Source organism: Theropithecus gelada, chromosome 16 (assembly GCF_003255815.1).
Source record: "Theropithecus gelada isolate Dixy chromosome 16, Tgel_1.0, whole genome shotgun sequence".
NCBI classification, from domain to species: domain Eukaryota; kingdom Metazoa; phylum Chordata; class Mammalia; order Primates; family Cercopithecidae; genus Theropithecus; species Theropithecus gelada.
In genome coordinates, this window is record NC_037684.1 from 49,156,595 (window position 1) to 49,176,937 (window position 20,343).

The window sequence follows — 20,343 nt, forward strand, 5'->3', positions numbered from 1 at the left end:
TGCAGTGAGCTGTGATTGCACAGCTGCCTCCAGCTTGGGTGACAGAGTGAGACCCCATCTCAAAAACAAAAACAGGCCGAGGTGGGCAGATCACTTGAGGCCTGGCCAACATGGTGAAACCCCATCTCTACTAAAACAAAAAAATACAAAAATTAACCAGGCGTGGTGGCACATGCCCAGAGGAAGTCCTGCCTTCTGCCTTCTTCACCCCACCTTGCCCCTGAGGGAGGAGGGGCTGAGGCTTAAGAGGCATGTGCTCCCTCCCACCTCCTCAACTAGGCTGTGCGGTGGGGTGAGAAGACACCCTGGTGGGATCCTCTTTGCATGGTCTCAGGGGCCTTGGACGTCATCTGAACGAACCTCGTCTCCTGTCCTCATCTTGTGCAGACTCAGAGGTTCCCACGTGGAACCAGGGTCACACAGCTACGATGACGTGGTGACCAGCCCTTAGGTTCTGACCCCCCAGGCAGGGTAGGGACCCAGCTCCACTATGCCCTGCTGTCTCAAGAGCAGCCCCTCAGCCTCAATCTGCACCCTCGGGAGGCCCCTGCTCACTGTGCTCCCCTGAGGAATGGGTCCCTGTCCTGGGTGTTGCCACAGGAACTGGTATGCCTGGTGAAGTGATGTGTTCAAAGCCCACAGCCAAAAATCACCCTAACCCTGCCTCTGCCTCAGTTATTCCCACACCCACCCCCCTGCTTTGTAGCTGCTCCAAGGTAGGGGTAGCTCAAGGTCCCCTGAGGGCTGGGGAGGAAGCTACCTGGCCTGACTCGCATTCCGGGCCCCACTGTAGCCCAAAGGTATATTTTAAGAGGACAAAGGATTGATTTTATTTTTTTTGCTAAGAAAGTTTCTAGGTGGCAGGTGCTTTCTGGGGAGGAGGCATGCGTAGCAGACACAGCGGCCAAACTGTCCTTTCTGCTTCCGTCTGTCCGTGCCAGCCCTGCCGCCTGCCAGCTCTTGCTCCCTCAGAGCCAGAAGGTTCTTGGCTCCAGGCCTCCTGGCCTGGATGCTGGCAGCCCCTGGGGAGAGGACCCAGGCTCCCTCTAGTAATGGCCACCACCCTCCTCTCAGGGCAGCTGGAGCCTCATCTTTGGCAGGGTCCTCCTCCCTTCCCCAGGAGACTCTGCACCTGTAGCCCTGGTTCCAGTGAACCTGGCCCCCACCCCAGTGGCTGGAACAGGAAGGCTAGGAGGCAGATGGGCCAGGAGACAGATGGCCCAATCCCCTGCCCTCCAGAGCAGCTTTTCCGAAAGGGGGGCAGGGGCAGGGTTTGCTCCCCCTGGGGCTGGGGTGTGGTGGAGACATTGCAGCCAGGGCTGGAGGCAGGCGGGTGGGAGTAGAGAGATCGCTGCTGAGCCCCCATCACCGTGGAAGGCAGGGGAGTCTGCACTCTGGACGCTCCGCATGCTGGGGCTCCCCAGGTGTCAGGCCAAGCTGGAAGGCCATGCTGTGACGGGGGAAGCCCCAGACCCTACAGGAAAGCCCTTGCAGGTCCCCACCAGGGACCCAGCCCCACCGCAAACCTCCACGGCTACGGTGCAGGCCGCAAGGCATGTTGGGAGGCCTGCTTGGCCCGGTGCCGCCGCAGCCTCACAAAGACCTGGGCCTCTCGGTCACCCTTCCGGCCCTCCAGCAGCTGCAGGATTGGGTCCCCTGCGGAGAGAGGGGTTTGGGGGTCAGATGCTGGGGGAGAGGCAGTGCCTGGTGGTGGCAGGGAAGAGTCGGGGGGGGCACAACACTGCCCCATCCCAACAACCTGGAAGGAAACCAGTGACAGACCCTCGCCAGCCCAGCTCAGGAGGTGGTCTGACAGATGCATCCGGTCGTGTAACAGACAGAGTGCTGCTGGGACACTGACCCGACTGCAGCCAGGGGCTGAGATGTGCCTAAGGTTTGGCTATTACCTTTTTTTTTTTTTTTTTTTTTGAGACAGAGTCTCACTTTGTCGCCCAGGCTGGAGTGCAGTGGCTGGATCTCAGCTCACTGCAAGCTCCGCCTCCCAGGTTCACGCCATTCTCCTGCCTCAGCCTCCCGAGTAGCTGGGACTACAGGCACCCGCCACCTCGCCCGGCTAGTGTTTTGTATTTTTTTAGTAGAGACGGAGTTTCACCGTGTTAGCCAGGATGGTCTTGATCTCCTGATCTCATGATCCGCCCGTCTCGGCCTCCCAAAGTGCTGGGATTACAGGCTTGAGCCACCACGCCCGGCTTGCTATTATTACCTTTTTATATGAGAACCTAAAGCTAGCAAGTTAACCTCTTCATGCCTCAGTTTACTGATCTGTAAAAGAGTGCTAATATCTGCTTCGTTGGCTGGCATGCGTAAAGTGCTTAGCACTTGCTCTTAAGTGCACAAGCACCAGACCGTTGCTGGAATCAGAAATGCTCTGCAGGGATGTGGCCCCGCTGAGTGAGATCCAGACCCTTCTCCCCAGTTAAACTTCTTGGTGACTCCCCCATGCAGGAAGAGTCACGTTACACTTAGCTGAAAGTTCACTGGTCTGTTGATTAGACCGAGAGATGGGCCATGGTTGTCCCACTGGCTCCCACCTCCAGGGAAGCTGTTCTCTGACCCTGGTGTCACCTCTCTGGGGCCCCTGCCTGAGCTTTACAGGCTCCCGTCCCTGTACCACCCTGCCCTGGGCTCAGGCCTACCGTTGGGTGCAGGGTATGTGAGGGGCAGGCGGGTCTGAGGCACCTCACCAGGCTCCTCAGAGCCACTCAGCCCGGGCACCTCACACAGCGGCAGGAAGGCCTCGCCTTCCAGGTCGTCGGCCCCCAGCGTGTCGTAGTCCAGCACGGTGAGCAGGAGGCATGCCCCAGCCTTGCGGCACGGCTCGGCAGGCACCAGGCTGTGGGGAGAGTCAGGGCTCTGCTGCCAGCCCCAGCACGGCCACCCCCAGCACCGACACATGGGTTCACCTGCTTGGTATTGGGAACCAGCCAGGGTTAGGATTGCAGAGCCAGCTCTCAGCCTGGTACCTCTTGGCCATGTGTGCAATGCCTGCTCTGACCGTGAGCTGATGCTTTAAACCAGGGGTCCTGTGTTCCCCGCTCACCTGTCCTGAGGAACTGGGAGCAGGTTACTGAGAACCTCAGAGACAGGACCCTTCCCTGGAAGTCCCTAAGTTCAACATGTGGGAGTCCACCCCTCCCCCCAGGGGAAGCAAGCTTTTTTTTTTTTTTGGAGATGGAGTCTTGCTCTGTCACCCAGGCTGGAGTGCAGTGGCGTGATCTCAACTCACCACAACCTCCGCCTCCCAGGTTCAAGCAGTTCTCCTGCCTCAGCCTCCTGAGTAGCTGAGACTGCAGGCGCATCCCACCACACCCAGCTAATTTTTTGTATTTTTAGTAGAGACAGGGTTTCTTTTTTTTTTTTTTTTTTTTTTTTTGAGACGGAGTCTCGCTCTGTAGCCCGGGCTGGAGTGCAGTGGCCGGATCTCAGCTCACTGCAAGCTCCGCCTCCCGGGTTCACGCCATTCTCCTGCCTCAGCCTCCTGAGTAGCTGGGACTACAGGCGCCCGCCACCTCGCCCGGCTAGTTTTTTGTATTTTTTAGTAGAGATGGGGTTTCACGGTGTTCGCCAGGATGGTCTCGATCTCCTGACCTCGTGATCCGCCCATCTCGGCCTCCCAAAGTGCTGGGATTACAGGCTTGAGCCACCGCGCCCGGCCGAGACAGGGTTTCACCGTGTTAGCCAGGATGGTCTCGATCTCCTGACCTTGTGATCTACCCGCCTCAGCCTCCCAAAGTGCTGGGATTATAGGCGTGAGCCACCATACCCGGCCCTCCTTTTTTTTTTTTGGAGATAGAGTCTCACTCTGTTGCCCAGGCTAGAGTGCAGTTGTACCATCTCAGCAGCCTCTGCCTCCTGGGTTAAGCAATTCTCCTGTCTCAGCTTCCTGAGTAGCTCAGATTACAGGTGCCCACCATCACACCTGGCTAATTTTGTATTTTTAGTAGAGACGGGGTTTCACCATGTTGGCCAGGCTGGTCTTGAACTTCTGACCTCAAGTGATCTGCCTGCCTCGGCCTCCCAAAGTGCTGGCATTACAAGTGTGAGCCACCACGTCCAGCTGCACTCTTGTCCCAGGTGCCCCATCCCTTGGGCCCAAATGTGGCCATCTCAGGGGAGCCCCTTGGCCCCAGCCAGGAGGAGCAGGCCTGAGGGAGCCTACCTGGGGGAAATGAGGCAGGGGACTGGGAGAAGAACGGGACCCACTCACAATTCAAAGGTCTCATCAAACAGTGGGTGAAGGTCCTTCTTGTGCTTCTGGGTCTCCCGGGCAGCCAGCTCAGGGAACTCATGCCTGGGCTCCAAGGTCAGCTGGACAAAGGGGTCGCTGGAGCCTGGCAAGTGGCGGGGGCGTGTGCATTAGTTGAGGGTCTCCCAGGTACCCCACCCCTACAGCTATGCTCTGCTCAGCAGCACTGACCCCTCCTGGTAACTGGAGGAAATGCACCCAGAGCTCCTGCAGGGTGAGCAGAGCCCCAAGGGTTGCTGAGACAGGAGGGCCAGGACGGGACCACGGGGAGTGGCCAAAGGGCAGCCTCCACTCACCGTTGGAGTCCAGGGGAAGCAGGCTGGAGGCGCTGAGCAGCTCCACACGCAGCTTCTGCTCAGAGGCGCGGTAGCAGGCCTTGACTGTCACAGCCCCCAGCTCCTCAGAGGTGGTTTCTGCCTGGGGTGGGGAGCAGGGGCAGGGTCAGCAGGGACACAGTGGAAGCGAGGTGCTCCAGAGGCTGCAGAGGGCACAGCACAAGGGAGGGACCTCACCTGCTGCTGGATGCGGCTGCAGAAGTACTTCCGGATGAGCTCCCGGCTGGAGGCCGCCTGCAGCTCCAGGTCCCTCTGCAGAGCCTGGGAACACATACAGCTGAGAATCCAAATGGACCGCACGCCCAACCACAGCCAGGGCCCGCCCTCCAGGAGCTCGCGGTCAAGGGTAGGATGCCCATTTGAAATGGAAAGTATTGGGTCATGGGGCCACAGGCAGGAGCCACCCTCAGGCCAGGCAGACAGCAGGCGAGGCACAGACAGGGCTGGCTTCACGGGTGTGGTCCCTGACCCCACCGCCTCCGTGCAGGCACACAGGGCCCTGTGCTTAGGAGGACCCAGGCTTGGTTTCAGGTTCTGTTGTCACCGTTTTAAAATTTGAATAACTTTTGAATAACTTTTGAATAAGGGGCCCAGCTTTTCATTTTGTACTGGGCCCCATAAATTATGTAGCTGGCCCTGGACATAGGTGAGTGCCAAAAGGCAGGCTCCCTGGACCTCCTGCGGGGAAGCTCACCCAAAGCCCCTACCTGGAAGGTGGCAGTGTGCAGAGCCTCGGGCGGCAGGCCACAGCCCTCAGCGTGGAAGCAGATCTCCAAGTTCTGAGGGAGATATCAGAGTTGACCCCAGGCACCCTCCCACCAGGGTTATCATTGCTGTGACCGGTTCTGTTACCTGCAGGGCAATCTTCAGCCTGTTGGAAGCCAGGGACGAGCTGCGTTGGGAGGCGGCCGCCTCTACCAGCACTGTGAGCGTGTGGGTCCAGAGCAGGGTCAGGAGGCTGGGGCGGGGGCCGGAGAGATGTGGACACAGCACAGCAGGGCAGTGATGGAGGAGGAAGCAAAGACGCTCTTGAGAAAGGGGAGGCCTCAGGGACCCAGCCACACCCCAGCTCCTCCCACCCCAGGTGAGGCTGGGGAGAGGGCGGGTACAGGACCAGCAAGGGGCAGGTGGGGTCAGTCCTATCCAACACACCTCTCAACCTCAGTGAAGAACCCTCCACAGCAGGCTAATGGAACCCACAAACAAGGCTGGAGACAGGGAGGAGGCCAGGCCCCCAGTGACAGAACTTGATTTAAGACAGTAGCAGGCCAGGCGCGGTAGCTCATGCCTGTAATCCCAGCACTTTGGGAGGTCGAGGCAGATAGATCAGGAGATCAAGAGATTGAGACCATGCTGGCCAACACAGCGAAACCCCGTCTCTACTAAAAATACAAAAATTAGCTGGGCGTGGTGGCGCGTGCCTGTAGTCCCAGCTACTTGGGAGGCTGAGGCAGGAGAATCGCTTGAACCCGGGAGGCGGAGGTTGTAGTGAGCCAAGATTGCACCACTGCACTCCGGCCTGGCAACAGAGCAAGACTCCAGCTCAAAAAATAAAAATAAAAAAATTAGCCAGGCATAATGGCATGCACCTGTAGCCCCAGCTACTCAGCAGCCTGAGGTGGGAGGGATCGCTTGAGCCCACGAAGATGAGGCTGCAGTGAGCCGTGATCACGCCACTGCACTCCAGCCTGAGTCACAAGAATGAGATGCTGTCTCAAAAAAAAATAGCAGGCCAGGCGCAGTGGCTCATGCCTGTAATCCCAGCACTTTGGGAGGCTGAGGCAGGCGGATCACAAGGTCAGGAGATCGAGATCATCCTGGCTAACATGGTGAAACCCTGTCTCTACTAAAAATACAAAAATTAGCTGGGCGTGGCAGCATGTGCCTGTAGTCCCAGCTACTGGGGAGGCTGAGGCAGGAGAATGGCGTGAACCCAGGAGGTGGAGCTTGCAGCGAGCTGAGATCACGCCACTGCATTCCAGCCTGGGCAACAGAGTAAGACTCCATCTCAAAAAAACAAAACAAACAAACAAACAAACAAACAAAAATTGGCTGGGCACAGTGGCTCATGCCTGTAATCCAAGCACTTTGGGAGGCTGAGGCGGGCGGATCACTGAGGTCGGGAGTTGGAGACCAGCCTGACCAACATGGAGAAACCCCATCTCTACTAAAAATACAAAATTAGCCTGGCATGGTGGCGCATGCCTGTAGTCCCAGCTACTCAGGAGGCTGAGGCAGGAGAATCACTTGAACTGGGAGGTGCAGGTTGCGGTGAGCCCAGATCATGCATGCCGTTGCACTCTAGTCTGGGCAGCAAGAGCGAAACTCCATCTCAAAAAAAAAGAAAAAAAAAAGCATGGCCAGGCGCAGTGGCTCACGCCTATAATCCCAGCACTTTGGGAAGCCCAAGGTGGGGTGATCACCTGAGGTCAGGAACGAGAGACTCCGTCCCCCCGCCAAAAAAGTAGTTAATTAATTTGTGCAACACATTTAAGTGCCCATTATGTACCCGGCACTGTTCTTTCCAAAGTTTTTTTCAGATAGGGTGTCACTCTGTCACCCAGGCTGAGTGCAGCAGTGCCATCACGGCTCACTGCAGCTTCCACCTTCTGTGTTCAAGGGATCCTCTCCATCTTCTGCGTTCAAGGGATCCTCCCAACTCAGCCTTGCAGGTAGCTGGGACTACAGGTAGACTCCACCATGCCTGGCTAATTTTTGTGTAATACACACAAATAAATATAAATATAAATATATATATATATATATATATAGAGAGAGAGAGAGGTATAATTTTGTAGAGACCGGGTTTTGCCATGTTGCCCACGCTGGTCTTGAAACCCTGGGCTCAAGTGATCCGCTCACCTTGGCTTCCCAAAGTGCTGGGATTACAGGCATGAGCCACCATGCCTGGTGGTGTTCTAAAGGCTCCTGAGATAGCACTGAGCAAAACTTCCCTCTTGGTGGATGTTTAACTCTGGTTTATGTGAAAAATACGGTCTAAGATCAAGTCCAACAGAGCTTAAAGGTGAAAAAAATAAATAAAATGTTAAAAACAGTCTGGGAGTGGTGGCTCACGCCTGTAATCCCAGCACTTTGGGAGGCCAAGGCGGGTGGATCATGAAGTCAGGAGTTCGAGACCAGCCTGACCAACATGGAGAAACCCCGTCACTACTAAAAATACAAAATTAGCTGGGCGTGGTGGCACAAGCCTGTAGTCCCAGCTACTTGGGAGGCTGAGGCAGGGAATCACTTGAACCCGGTGGCGGAGGTTGCAGTGAGCTGAGATGGCGCCACTGCACTCCAGCCTGGCGACAGAGCAAGACTCCATCTCAAAAAAATAAAAAACATATATACATGATTTAAGAAATAAAAACGGCTGGGCTCCAAGGGGCCCTGACTATACCTGTGGGGGTGGAACAGAACTCTAGGAGGGCAGGCGGCCTCTTCAGCGCCCAGATTCCACAGGGAGGTGGGCACTGTCATTGTCATCGTCACTACAGCTAATAATCACTGACCACTTCCTTTGTACTGACACCACGCTCAGCACCTCACATGACCCATTTAATCCTCAGCAGAAGCCAGAACTATTCTCATCTGCACCAGGAACTTGCCCAAGGCTGCTAAGCAGTGATGAAGCTGGAGTCTGAACCCAGGTGGTCCAGAGCCCACGTGCTGGACTCCACCGCCTGCTGCCTGGCATCCTGGGTCCCTGCTATAAGACCCCCTAACTAGAAGTTCTCCCTGCACCATGGGCGGGGACCACCTGTAACCTAATGGGGGCAGAGGAGCAGTCAGGGAGGCCCTGAAGACAGGCCTGGGACTAAAGGAGAAAGGACAGGCAGATTTTGGCTCAGCCTAAGGAAGAACTCAAAGCACTCAGAGTTAGGCAGCAGGAAATGGGGAGGCCTGCAAAGTGGCAAGCTCCCTGTCCCTGCAGTGAGCATTAGCAGAGCCTGACCACCCTGTAAGGGAGGTCACCAAAGGGATTCACCTCCACCCCTCAGAACGGATGCTGAGGCCCAGGAAGGAGGGGCCGTGGGAGGAGAGGGGGAGGTGGTGAGCACGCCCAGGGCAGGGGCTGCTACACCCCTCAGAACGGATGCTGGGGCCCAGGAAGGAGGGGCCGTGGGAGGAGAGGGGGAGGTGGTGAGCACGCCCAGGGCAGGGGCTGCTACAGACCTGCTGAAGTTCTCCTGTACCAAGTTGGTGTTCATGTAGCAAAGCTCCACCTCCAGGAACTTCATCAGGGGCAGAATGGCCTGGGGAGGGAGAAGGCGAGCAGGTGTGGCTCCAGCTCATGTTGGCCCCACCCCCATCCCCTTCCCCTGACCTGGGGGGAGGAAACAGGGCCTTTCTGTGAGAGCAGTTTGTAATGTCTGTAAGAGGCCGGACTGCCCACCTCTCTGCCTTCCCCTCTCCGTTGCTTAGCCTGTCCCAGCCACACTGGCCTCCTCTACAGCCCTGGAACCTTCCAGGCATGGTCCTGCCTCAGGGTCTCTGCCCTTGCCGTTCTGCCTGCCTGAAATGCTCTTCCCCTAGAACTTCTCATGGCTCCTCCCCTTGCTTCCCGTAGGTCTTCACTCAGTTGTCACGGCCTTCCCTGGTCACCATCTAAAAATACAACCCTCTGACACTTCCCACCCCCTTCTCTGTCTTTTCTCTGTAGCATTTATCATTATCTAGCACGCTGCATGTGTGCATGCGCATACACGTCTGTGCATAGAGTTAATAGCTATAATGATCACTGTAGTTATGGATAGCTCTTCTCTCACCTCCACTACTAGAATGTCAGCTCCAGGAAAGCAGGTATTTTGTCATATTGTTCACTGACCTATCCCCAGTGCTTAAATCAATGCATAGGACAAAGTGGACACCTGATAAATAGTTGATGAATGAATGAATATCCTTCTACCCAGCAGTCGAAGGTGTGCGTCATGATATGCCCCCACTTACAGGCCAGCTGGCTTGTGTGAGCAGGACAGCAAAGCTAGCAGGCAGCTGAGAAGGATGTGCACCCTGGCCTGTTGGGCTGCAAAGCCTAAGCCCTCCCCAGCTGCAGTCCCCTCATTGACTGTCAGTGCTGGGACAGCCGGTGGAGTGACCCAACCCATTCCTGTGAGCATCCCAGGAGGAAACTGAGGCCCAGGGAGAGAACATGCCTTGCCTGGTCTGGGGGACTTATCTTTGACACCAAGGCCTTCAGTGACCCCAGATCTACAGAGCTGGCAGGGCGGTGAAGGCCAGCAGGCAGAAGGGCCACTTACATCCTCAGGCAGGACGGACTCCCTGACGCCCACCAGTTTCTGGATGTGCTTGGCGATGCCCACCTCCAACTGGAGACACAAAACAGAAGAAGGAGGGAGGTCAGGGCATGAGCTGGGGATGGGAGAGTTCCTTAGTGCCTGAGTTTAGACGCAGGAAGGGGTCAGGGCTGGACACGGGCCCAGGTCCTGCTGGAACCAGGCAGGCTGAGGACGGGAGGGGATGGGGTGACTGTGCGGTCGGACAAGGTACCTGCTCGGCCAGGGTTCGGACGCCAGTGCGGATCTCATGGCCCAGCCCGGCCAGCGCGCTCTGCAGCTGGGCATGCAGCGTGTTCTGCAGCTGCCCCTGCTCCAGCACGGCCCCTACCCGCTGCTCCAGGGCCTCCCATGCCAGCTGGGTGGGCAACTTGCCGATCACCAGCCGCAGCTGCTCCATGTCATTCACCACCACACACAGCTGGGACAGAGATGCAGAGCTTCCTGAACTGCGTCCGGGCTGGTCCCCACACCCAGCCAGACTCCTAGCCCCAGCTCTGGCCTTACCATGTTGGCTGCCTGGCCTTGGTCCTTCTGACCTGAAGAGAGCTCGCGGGCCCGGGCCTTTATAAGACTGCAGTACACCAGGGCCAGGCGACAGGTGTCCTAGGGTGGGGTTGGACAGAGGGAATGGATTCATGGGTGGGGCATCCAAGAAGGGCAGGTGGGAAGGGCATGGAAATTTCAGCGACTTGGGGGATTTAGGACACAGGCCTTGGGAGACTGCCTGGGTGAGAGCTCGGGAGAAACGGTGGGTGGTATTCTAGAAAGAGGGGGAAGGACACGTGGAAGATACCACACCTCCACAAACTTGACAGTAATCATGAAGGCCTCCTCTGGGTCCGGCCAGTCCAGCTGCCGGGCAGTGTGGCTGATCTGGGCAAAGCAGGTGGATAGATCTACCGCTGATGTGCTGTGCTTGGTCAGTTCACCCAGGGGTACCAGCTGGGGGGAGAAAGGAGGACTGAGGATACTGCCAAATCCACCCCCTCCCCTCCCTCCTTCATCCATAGAGCGGCTACCACCACCAGGCACAGAGCTGGGCAGGGAGTTTCACATGAGACAAGCACTGCTCCGCCCAGACACACAGGCTGCAGGATCTCAGGCTAAGTGAAGCCACAGCCCCAAGGATATCCAGAGGCAGCATTTTGCACACAACTGGCCTCAAGTGCACCCAAAAGGGACGTTCAGAGCGGGTTACCAGCTTTCACTACACTTTGGAGGTCCAGGCAGAACCCAAGCCTCACCCCCAAACCGGGGACCCATCCCCCACCCTGGCCACGCCCCCACCTCATCCATTTGCACAGCGCGCTGCACCCGCGCCAGGGCCACGTTGTACGTCTTCTGCAGCCAGGAGGGGATGGCCGGCTGGAACCAGCGGTGGAAATTATCCAGGGCCAGGACTCCATCCCTGGGGATTGCCGGGGCTCAGCGTCGGGAAGGCTGGGGCCACCATGGGCCCTGGGGCCTCGTCCACCCTCCCCTCCCCTGTGCCCCTGCGGCCGCCCGCAATTGGCCTGCTGCCCACCTCTCTGAGGAGCTTGGACGCAGCTGGTAGAGCTCCTTGAGGCTGATGTAGAGCTGGAACAGACTCTCGCCCATCTCTGGGGACACTGCATCACCCACAGCCGTCGTGTGGTCCTGCACCCGCTTGGCCACCTGCAAAGGGAAGGTGTGGAGGGTGGGGTCCACAGCCCTGTCAGAGAGCATGCCCTAGAGACAGGGGAGGGACTCACCAGCCACTGCAGCTCCCGGAAAGCCATGGAGAAGAGGTGGATCTTGAGGGTACTGGAGGAAAGGCAGCAGATGTCACCCAGTGGCATACACCAGGGTCCCTGTGGTTCCGGCTCTGAGCCAATGCCCCACTACCTCCCGACCTGGCTATCTGCTCACTTGTGGAAGATCTTGTCCCACGTGCGCTGGCACTGGTGCAGGTCGCCGATGACATCCTGTACCAGGCCCAGCAAGGCCTTGCCTGCCTCCAGGATGCCCTGCAGAGACAGAGGTGGGCTGGGCAGGGCTGCCAGAGGCAGGCACCACCCCCTGTGCCCCCCAACACTCCCCCTTGCCCAGCGCCTCACCTGCATCATGGGCTGATGGTGCTGCTGCTTCAGGTGGAACCATTCAGTGGTGCCAGTCTGTCGACAAAGAGGCAGTGAGCAGGGAGGGATTGCCAGGCCCAGACACTGGTCTCCCCCATCCCCAGCACGAGTACCATACCTGCAGGGCCTCAGTCACCAGCTGGGGCAATGGGGCGGTGTTGGGGCACAGTTCCCCAAAGGCCTTCATCTTGCACATCTGTACCAGGACCCTGCAAGACGAAAAGAGCTGTGTCCAAAGTGCCTGTTACCCCACACAGCACTCACTCCTCCAACAGGCTTCTCCCACTCCTGCAGGCACCCTAGCTGCTCCCTCATCCCTGACCCCACCGAGGAAGGGGAGAGCAGTCACTGACCTGAGAAGAGACTGCAGCCGGGCTGGGGAGTCCGAGACAGAGAGGGGGAAGACAGAGCGGAACCTCCGAATGAGGGAGAGGCCGTAGGCCAGCAGGGAGCTGAATGAGGCGGCCAGCTCCTCCTGCTGCAGAGCCAGGAGATGCTTTAGGAGCCTGGACAGCCTCTGCTGCTCCCCTGCCCCTTCCCTGAGCCCTGTGTGCCCAGTACCCCTTGCCCACTGCATGCCTACCTGTTCTGCCTTGAGCCGACCCTGGATCCACTGGTACTCGATGCTGGTGATAGGGTGCAGGAGGCAGCTGCTGGGGAACTCCAGGCTCTGGTAGAGGCGGCTGTAGGCCAGCCACTGCCTGCAGGGGACAGGAAGCCCTCAGCTGGGCAGGGAGGAGGGAGTCACCTTCCCCTCTTCACCTGGCCTCAGGCGGAGGGAATCATCTCCCTCCTCCAGGGCCCCTGGTGGAGAACCATCCACCAGCACAGGCTGAAAACTAGTGTCTCAATAGGACATGCAGGACTTTTTTTTTTCAGATATAGTCTCACTCTGTCACCCAGGCTGGAGTGCAGTGGTACAAACTCGGCTCACTGCAAGTCGTGCCTCCTGGCTTCAAGCGATTCTCCAGCCTCAGCCTCCCAAGTAGCTGGGACTACAGGCATGTACCACCATGCCCAGCTAAATTTTATATTTTTAGTAGAGACGGGGTTTCACCATGTTGGCCAGGCTGGTCTTGAACACCTGACCTCAAGTGATCCACCCGCCTCGGCCTCCCAAAGTGCTGGGATTACAGGCGTGAGCCACCGTGACCAGCCAGGATATTTTTTTGTTTGTTTCCATAGATGCTTTTCAAATTGCCCAGATTGAGATATTTGTGATTTTAAAACTTCAGGATTTCTTGCTGTTTTTGAAAAAATTGGATCAGCTAGGTGCGGTGGCTCACACCTGTAATTGCAACACTTTGGGAGGCCAACGAGGGCGGATCACCTGAGGTCAGGAGTTCGAGACCAGCCTGGCCAACATGGTGAAACCCCATCTCTACCAAAAATACAAAATTTAGCCAGGCGTGATGGCGGGCACCTGTAGTCCCAGCTACTTGGGAGGCTGAGACAGGAGAATCACTTGAACCCGGGAGGCAGAAGTTGCAGTGAGCTGAGACTGTGCCATGGCACTCCAGCCTGGGCAACAAGAGGGAAACTCCAGCTAAAAAAAAAAAAAAAAGAAAAATAGGATCTAAGGACCTGAGCCTTCGTGCACATGTGGCAAGCATCAGCGAGAACCTCCTTTCAGACGGTTTGGAGGGATGTCACACACAGAGGTCCAGTGGGAAGGCAGAGGATGGGGGAGAGGAGCAGCCTGGGGACAGGCTGAGGTCCCTATTGGACACTGCAGCCACTTGCATTACTGTGCTTGGGCCCTGCAGGCAAACCAGGCCCCTCCCCATCTGGTGCCTGCTCCAGTCTCCAGCCTCACCGCCATTCCACCCTCGTCTACAGATCACCCACCTGCCTGAGGTCCTAGCAGTACACATGCTGACCCCGACCCAGAAATGCACTCCCCTGGGCTCCCTCCGCCTCCCACTCAGACTCCAAGTCACAGCCCAGGCCTGAGGCAATATCCTGCTCCTGTTCCTCCCCTGGCCAGCACCTGGTTGTGTCCCATCTCTTTTTTTTTTTTTGAGACAGAGTCTCGTTGTGTCACCCAGGCTGGAGTGCAGTGGTGTGATCTCAGCTCACTGCAACCTCCACCTCCTGGGTTCAAGTGATTCTTGTGCCTCACCCTCCTGAGTAGCTGGGACTACAGACGTGCACCACCACGCCTGACTAATTTTTGTATATTTTGTAGAGACAGGGTTTCACCATGCTGGCCAGGCTGGTCTCAAACTCCTGACTTCAAGTGATCTGTCCGCCTCAGCCTTCCAAAGTGCTGGGATTCCAGGTGCGAGCCACTGCGCCCGGCCGGCTGTGTCCCATCTCTGCCCTTCTCACATGCACTGGAATGACTGTGACCCCCTGTGACCTCCTCAGCATTCCTAGGACTTGACGTGACTGGCCCTCAACATAGATCTGTCCTTATCAGTGCATAGTTTTGCTGAGTTGAAGGCTATGGCATTGGGAAACGGGGCTGGGGTTAGGGACGGGGTCCAAATTCAAATGCCCAGAAGGACTCAGGAGACGAAAGCAACTGAAGTGGGCCCAGTGGCAGCTGTGACAGGCAGAGGCAGACACATCACTGCTCTGGCCACTCAAAAAAGCAGCAAAATGGCTGGGCGCAGTGGCTCACGCCTGTAATCCCAGCACTTTGGGAGGCCGAGGCAGTCAGATCACCTGAGGTCGAGAGTTCAAGACCAGCCTGACCAACATGGAGAAACTCCGTCTCTACTAAAAATGCAAAGTTAGCTGTGCGTGGTGGAGCACGCCTGTAATCCCAGCTACTCGAGAGGCTGAGGCAGGAGAATCACTTGAACCTGGAAGGCGGAGGTTGCAGTGAGCCAAGATCACGCCGTTGCACTCCAGTCTGGGCAACAAGGGTAAAACTCTGTTTCAAAAGAAAAAAAAGCAGCAAAATGATGGCCCTGAAGTTCCAACACTTGTGTTTCACGAGAAGCTGGAGATCTGGATGGTATGTGAAATCTCCAGATTGCTTTTTCTAGTATGTTTTTGAAATGAGATCTCACTCTGTGGTCCAGGCAGGACTGTTGGTGTGATCATAGCTCACTGCAGCCTTGAACTCCTGGGCTCAGGTGATCCTCCTGCCTCAGCCTCCCAAAGTCCTGGGATTACAGGAATGAGCTACCACATCAGCCAAATCTCTAGACTTTTTAAAGTTGGCAACTGATTCAAAACTTAAAACACATATTTTGGGCCAAAGGGAACTCCGCTGAGAATTACACTTTGGGCTATCAGCTTGGAGGAGGGCAGGGGGCGTGGGGGGCTAGTGGCTCAGGGGTTCTGCCCAGGGCTGTGCACTCACGCCATGGACTGGTGGAAGTCGGACAGGTCCTTCTGTGTGGCGTGCAGAAAGAGGACGGTGGCAGCCTGGGGACTCAACGACCCGTCCCAGGAGGTGCTGCCCGCCTGAGTGGAGCAGGTGGAGGAGTATCAGGACCTGAAGGGCAGCCCCGGCTGCGCCCAGCCCTGGGAGGGCAGTACCTGGTGCTGGGTGACCTCGTGGGACACGAGCTGCTGCAGAAGGTGGAGGTGCACCGTGTAGCTGGGCTGCGAGCGGCTGGCCGAGGTGGCTCTCTGCAATGAGGCCTCTGTGAGCAGACAGGGCCCCACACCGGGTGCAGCCAGACCCCCAACCCAGCAGACCACCGCAGGAGCTGGGCACAGCCACTGGCCCAGGACCCGACCTACCCGCTTGTGGATGAGTTGGAACTGGAGGTGGCACTGGCCGCGGTCTGGGTAGGTCTCAGTGCGGGGTTCCAAGGGGTACCACTGGTCCTCTCGGCAGTGCAGGTCCTGGCAGGCGGGGATGCCCAGCCCGTGAGCGTCAGAACCTCACAGAGGCAGGGGCAGTGGAGACAACAGGAGGTGGACTCCAGACTCAGCTTGGTGAGGACATGGAGCCTCTCCCCAGAACCCCTCCCAACCCCCTCCCTCTGCCTCACTCCTGGGCCCCTTTCCTCCTCCTCACCTGCAGCCTCAGAACCACGTTCCCCAGAAAGTCATCCTGGCCTTTGTCCTTCCGGGCCTCCTTAAAGATCCTTCGTCAGGCAGGGTCCCATGAAGGGGATGCAGCAAGCGTCAGAAGGGATCAGGCTGGAATCTACCCCCCACCCCGCCACAGCCACCTGGACCCCAAAGGAGCCTGCACCCCAGCATCCAGTGTGCATGTCGGGGGATGGAGGGCAGAAGGAGCCCCCACTCCTTCCCTGTGAGCCCTGCAACACGCACCTGCGAAGCCCATGCAGATCTGTGAGCTCCCCAAGCTTCTGTCGGACAGACTCCACAGTGTCCAGGTCCCTGGCAGGACAGAGGTTTGAGAAGGAAGCAGAGAGAGCACCTAGGACCTCTTCCAGGAGGAGGTTCTGCCTCTCTCACCCCAGATCCCTTCCCTTCCCATCCCTAGGTGCAGGCCCGGTCACTCACCACATGTCCAGATGAAAGCTTGCATTGGTGATGTCCTCAAACTCCCTATATGGAGAAGAGGGTGTGCTTGAGGGCCCTGGAGGGTGGATGCCCCCAGCCGAAGCCGAAAGTGATCAGAGCCCAGAGCTATGGAGTTGTAGCCTATCCCTGCCAAACTCCTCTCCTCATACCCGCATCACTGCCTTTTTTTTTTTTTTTTTTTTTTTTGAGATGGAGTCTAGTTCTGTCCCTAGGCTGGAGGAGTGCAGTGGCAGGATCTCAGCTCACCGCAACCTCCGCCTCCCAGGTTCAAATGATTTTCCTGCCTGAGCCTTCCAAGTAGCTGGGATTACAGGTGCCCACCACCACGCCCAGCTAATTTTTGTAATTTTAGTAAAGACAGGGTTTCACTGTGTTGGCCAGGCTGGTCTTGAGCTTCTGACCTCATGATCCACCCGCCTAGGCCTCCCAAAGTACTGGGATTATAAGCATGCCCTTTTTTTTTTTTTTTTTTTTTGAGACAGAGTCTCACTCTGTCACCGAGGCTGGAGTGCAGTGGCGCGATCTCGGCTCACCGCAACCTCCACCTCCCTGGTTCAAGCGATTCTCCTGCCTCAGCCTCCTACGTAGCTGGGATTACAGGCATGTACCACTACGCCTGGCTAATTTTTGTACTTTTAGGAGAGCAGGGGGTTTCACCGTGTTGGCCACGCTGGTCTCAAACTTCTGACCTCAGGTGATCCACCTGCCTCAGCCTCCCAAAAGTGCTGGGATTACAGGCATGAGTCACTGCGCCTGGACCCCACTAATTTTTTTTTTTTTTTTTGAGACAGAGTCTTGCTCTGTCACCAGGTTGGATCTCAGCTCACTGCAACTTCTGCCTTCCAGGTTCAAGCAATTCCCCTGCCTCAGCCTCTCGAGTAGCAGGGACTACAGGTGCCTGCTACCATGCCCGGCTAATTTTTTGTATTTTAGGAGAGACAGGGTTTCACCGTGTTAGCCAGGATGGTCTCATTCTCCTGACCTCGTGATCTGCCTGCCTCGGCTCCCAAAGTGCTGGGATTATAGGTGTGAGCCACCGCGCCCGGCCTTTTTTGTATTTTTAGTAGAAAAAAATACAAAATCTTGCCATGTTGGCCAGGCTGGTCTCAAACTCCTGGCCTCAAGCGCTCTGCCCACCTCAGCCTCCCAAAGTGTTGGGATTACAGGCGTGAGCCACCGCACCTGTCCCTGCCTCCTTTCAGGTATGGCTTCAGGCACCCCCAGACTCACTCGCAAAGGCCCAACCCTCCTTGCCCCATCAGCACATGTGGCATTGATGTCGTTCTGTCCCATCTGATCTACTGTCCATTTAACGTGCCTAGAGATGGACTTTTTCTCCAGTCTTTGTCCAGAGCCAAACCCCCTCCCCGAGCCAGGACAACCTACTCATCTCATTATCTGGGGGAGACCCTGCTACCCAGAGGAGACCTGGACAGAGTGGGGGCTGGAGTGTGGCCACGTACAGGATGAAGGTCTCGTCCCAGACGGGGTTAAGTGTCTGGGTGATGACCTGCGTGCGGTGGGTCTGCTCCTCGGGGATCGTGTGCCTCACCACAGCCTTCTGCCGATGCCGGGACCCGGGGCTGCCACCCGGCACACTGACCCCCTGCTCAATGCCCAGCAGGCAGTAGGGGTCGCTGAACCCTGGGGAGGAGTGGGGAAGACGAGGCAGCCAGGGAGTCGGCTGGGTCCCTGGGAAAGGCCCTCATCACCCTCGCCCGGGGCTAAGCCTCCTCCTGGGGAGAGAGAAGAGGACCAGCAGCATGGGGGCCAGCACTGCAGAGCTTCTGGGAGGTGGGTGCTCCCACCAAGAATCCTGGGCCAGGCTGTGATGGGAGAGGAAGGAGCCAGGAAGAAGCCCGTCGGGGACCCCGCCCCATGCTCACCACTGACATCTTTGCCCAGAATGCCCTTGGCCTGTTTCACGGTTGCCTTCAGACAAAATATTGGCTTCTGGAGGGAGAGGAGGGATGGCCTGAGTCCCTGAGGGAGCTGGGCTTCCCAGGCCCCTCCTTGCACAGGGTGGCCCCGGCCCCAAGTTACCTCGAGCTCCCTGACCCTCTGCAGCGCCTGCTGGTGCTCCTCGGGCTCCACGTGGAAGGCCTGGTGGGGAGGCAGGCGGGTGGGTGGCTGGGGGCACGAGACAGGGCAGCTGCAGGAAGGGGGGTGGGGTGGGGGCTGGGCTCACCTCCTGCAGGTACCGCAGCAGCTCAGAGGCCTCCGTCACATGGTTGGGCTCAGGCTGACCCAGGCGGTGCAGGACAGTGTAGAGTGCGTCCTCGTAGAGCAGGGCCCGCTGAGACACACGGGGTCACCTTGGGGACCCCACCAGCCACCCCTGGCACCAACACCGCTCGCTAAGGGCAGGACAAGGGGTGGCTTGTGCAGCGGAGGGAGTTGAGACCCAGGAGTCCCCTCCCCACCACAAGTTGCTTGCTGCCATCAGCGTCGGCCAGCAGGAGGATGCACAGCCACCCTCCCCACCTCTCTGCACCCCAACACTCTGACTCTTACCTGCTCAGGGGAGAAGTGGTGGGACGGAGGCTGGATCTGCAGAACAAGGTGGAAAGGCAGAGTGTCCTGGGAGGCCCAGAGCAGGCTCAGATGGACAGGAACAGCTCCTCCAAGGCCTGAACCAGGCCAAGGGTATGGGGGCCCCAGCACCCTGGCCTCCAGCCCCACTGATGCCCCGCACCTGTTCCCCCAGCAGGCCTCCTGGAGGTCCGTCCCCTGGCCCGCCGTGGCTGAGGTCCATGGGCGCCCAGCAACGCGAGCCCTCCACACCCGTACCCCACCTCCCTCCCTTCCCCAGAGGAAACAGCTCTGCTTATCAGCGGCGGCTGCTCCTCACCCAGCAGCGGAAGTGAGGCTCAGCAGCGGAGGTGAGGGGGGTGCCACGCCAGCCTAGGGGTCTGCTGCTCCCCGAACAGCTCACCCCACAGCAGGGACACCCCCACCTAACGGAGTCGGCTCCTCTGGAGCTGGAGGAGCAGGGGATGGGAAGTCAGGCCCACCAGAGGTAGGGGTTCAGAGAGGCTCAGACCGCAGGGCCTGAGTCTCACAGTGGCCCAGAGTACACCTGGCAGCCCCTGCTCTGCTGGCCCAGGAGGCTCTCCCCAGGGTGGGGTAGACAGGGGAGGGTCCCTGGTCCCCAGTCCCAGCCTTCGAGAGGTGGGGCCAGACAGCAGGGCACCCACACCCGAGACCGCAGTGCTCCCCAAGGCCAGCTCTCTCCCCAGTGAGGTCACTCCTACCTCCGGGGCCGTTTGGGGCAGGGGATCCTGTAGATCTCTGACTCTGCGGCGCCTTATCTTGATGGCCTGGCGCAAGAGGGGAGGGCGCTGCTGCAGATGAGACAGGAGTGTCGCCATGGTGGCCTTCTCTGCCCTTCCCTGTCCGTTGGTGCTGGCTGAAGACAGCGAAGCCACAGGATTATGCAAAGAGCCTGGGGCTGCCACCCTCTGTCAGGGGAGGGTGTAGGGACGGTGGTAGTGGGGACGGAAGGGTGAGGGTTTCACCGCTTCAGAGAGGCAGTCTCCCAGGCCCCCTGCACCTTCCCCAGCCGGGATCCCTACAGGACCCTCCTCTGGCTGGAGCAGAAGGTGGACCCTGTGGGCAGGCCTGGCCCCGCCCCACCCTCCCACAGAGGCCCTAGGAAGGGGCCAACGCTCTCAGCAGGGGGCCGGGGGCCCAGAACAGGTAGGCAGCTTCCTGCCCCATCCATGTGCTGTGCCCAGGCTGGGCAGGACCCTGAGGGAAGCTGACCTGGGCCCCAGGGGGTTCTCGCCCCACTTCCTCGAGTGCATCCAGATGTGGGGTGGGGCTCAAGGTGAGGGCTCCAAGAGGCGCCTCCCTGGAGGACAGCCAGTCGCTCAGCCTGC

The 20,343-nt window shown here is 58.2% G+C and overlaps 1 protein-coding gene across 2 annotated transcripts; it reads right to left on the reverse strand.

Annotated features, from left to right (window-relative positions):
- Positions 1-805: 805 nt before the first annotated feature.
- On the reverse strand, positions 806-20,216 carry UNC13D (unc-13 homolog D). Of its 2 annotated transcripts, XM_025361531.1 has the most exons (33): positions 19,717-20,216; positions 18,977-19,012; positions 18,651-18,758; positions 18,506-18,565; positions 18,349-18,415; positions 17,926-18,106; positions 16,442-16,486; positions 16,247-16,315; positions 15,987-16,056; positions 15,707-15,811; positions 15,500-15,592; positions 15,321-15,424; positions 12,588-12,705; positions 12,358-12,482; positions 12,123-12,213; positions 11,984-12,040; positions 11,796-11,893; positions 11,639-11,690; positions 11,431-11,561; positions 11,193-11,313; positions 10,704-10,847; positions 10,410-10,508; positions 10,117-10,323; positions 9,867-9,935; positions 8,782-8,861; positions 5,455-5,560; positions 5,310-5,381; positions 4,780-4,863; positions 4,564-4,684; positions 4,229-4,352; positions 2,658-2,854; positions 1,527-1,656; positions 806-1,022 (listed from the first exon to the last, which is right to left on the reverse strand). In XM_025361531.1, exons 1-32 carry the CDS (start codon positions 19,831-19,833, stop codon positions 1,535-1,537), a joined length of 3,273 nt encoding a protein of 1,090 aa, XP_025217316.1. In that variant the 5' UTR covers positions 19,834-20,216; the 3' UTR covers positions 806-1,022; positions 1,527-1,534. The 2 variants fall into 2 exon arrangements, with proteins under 2 accessions (XP_025217316.1, XP_025217315.1); XM_025361530.1 differs by having other exon boundaries at positions 806-1,656.
- Positions 20,217-20,343: the final 127 nt, after the last annotated feature.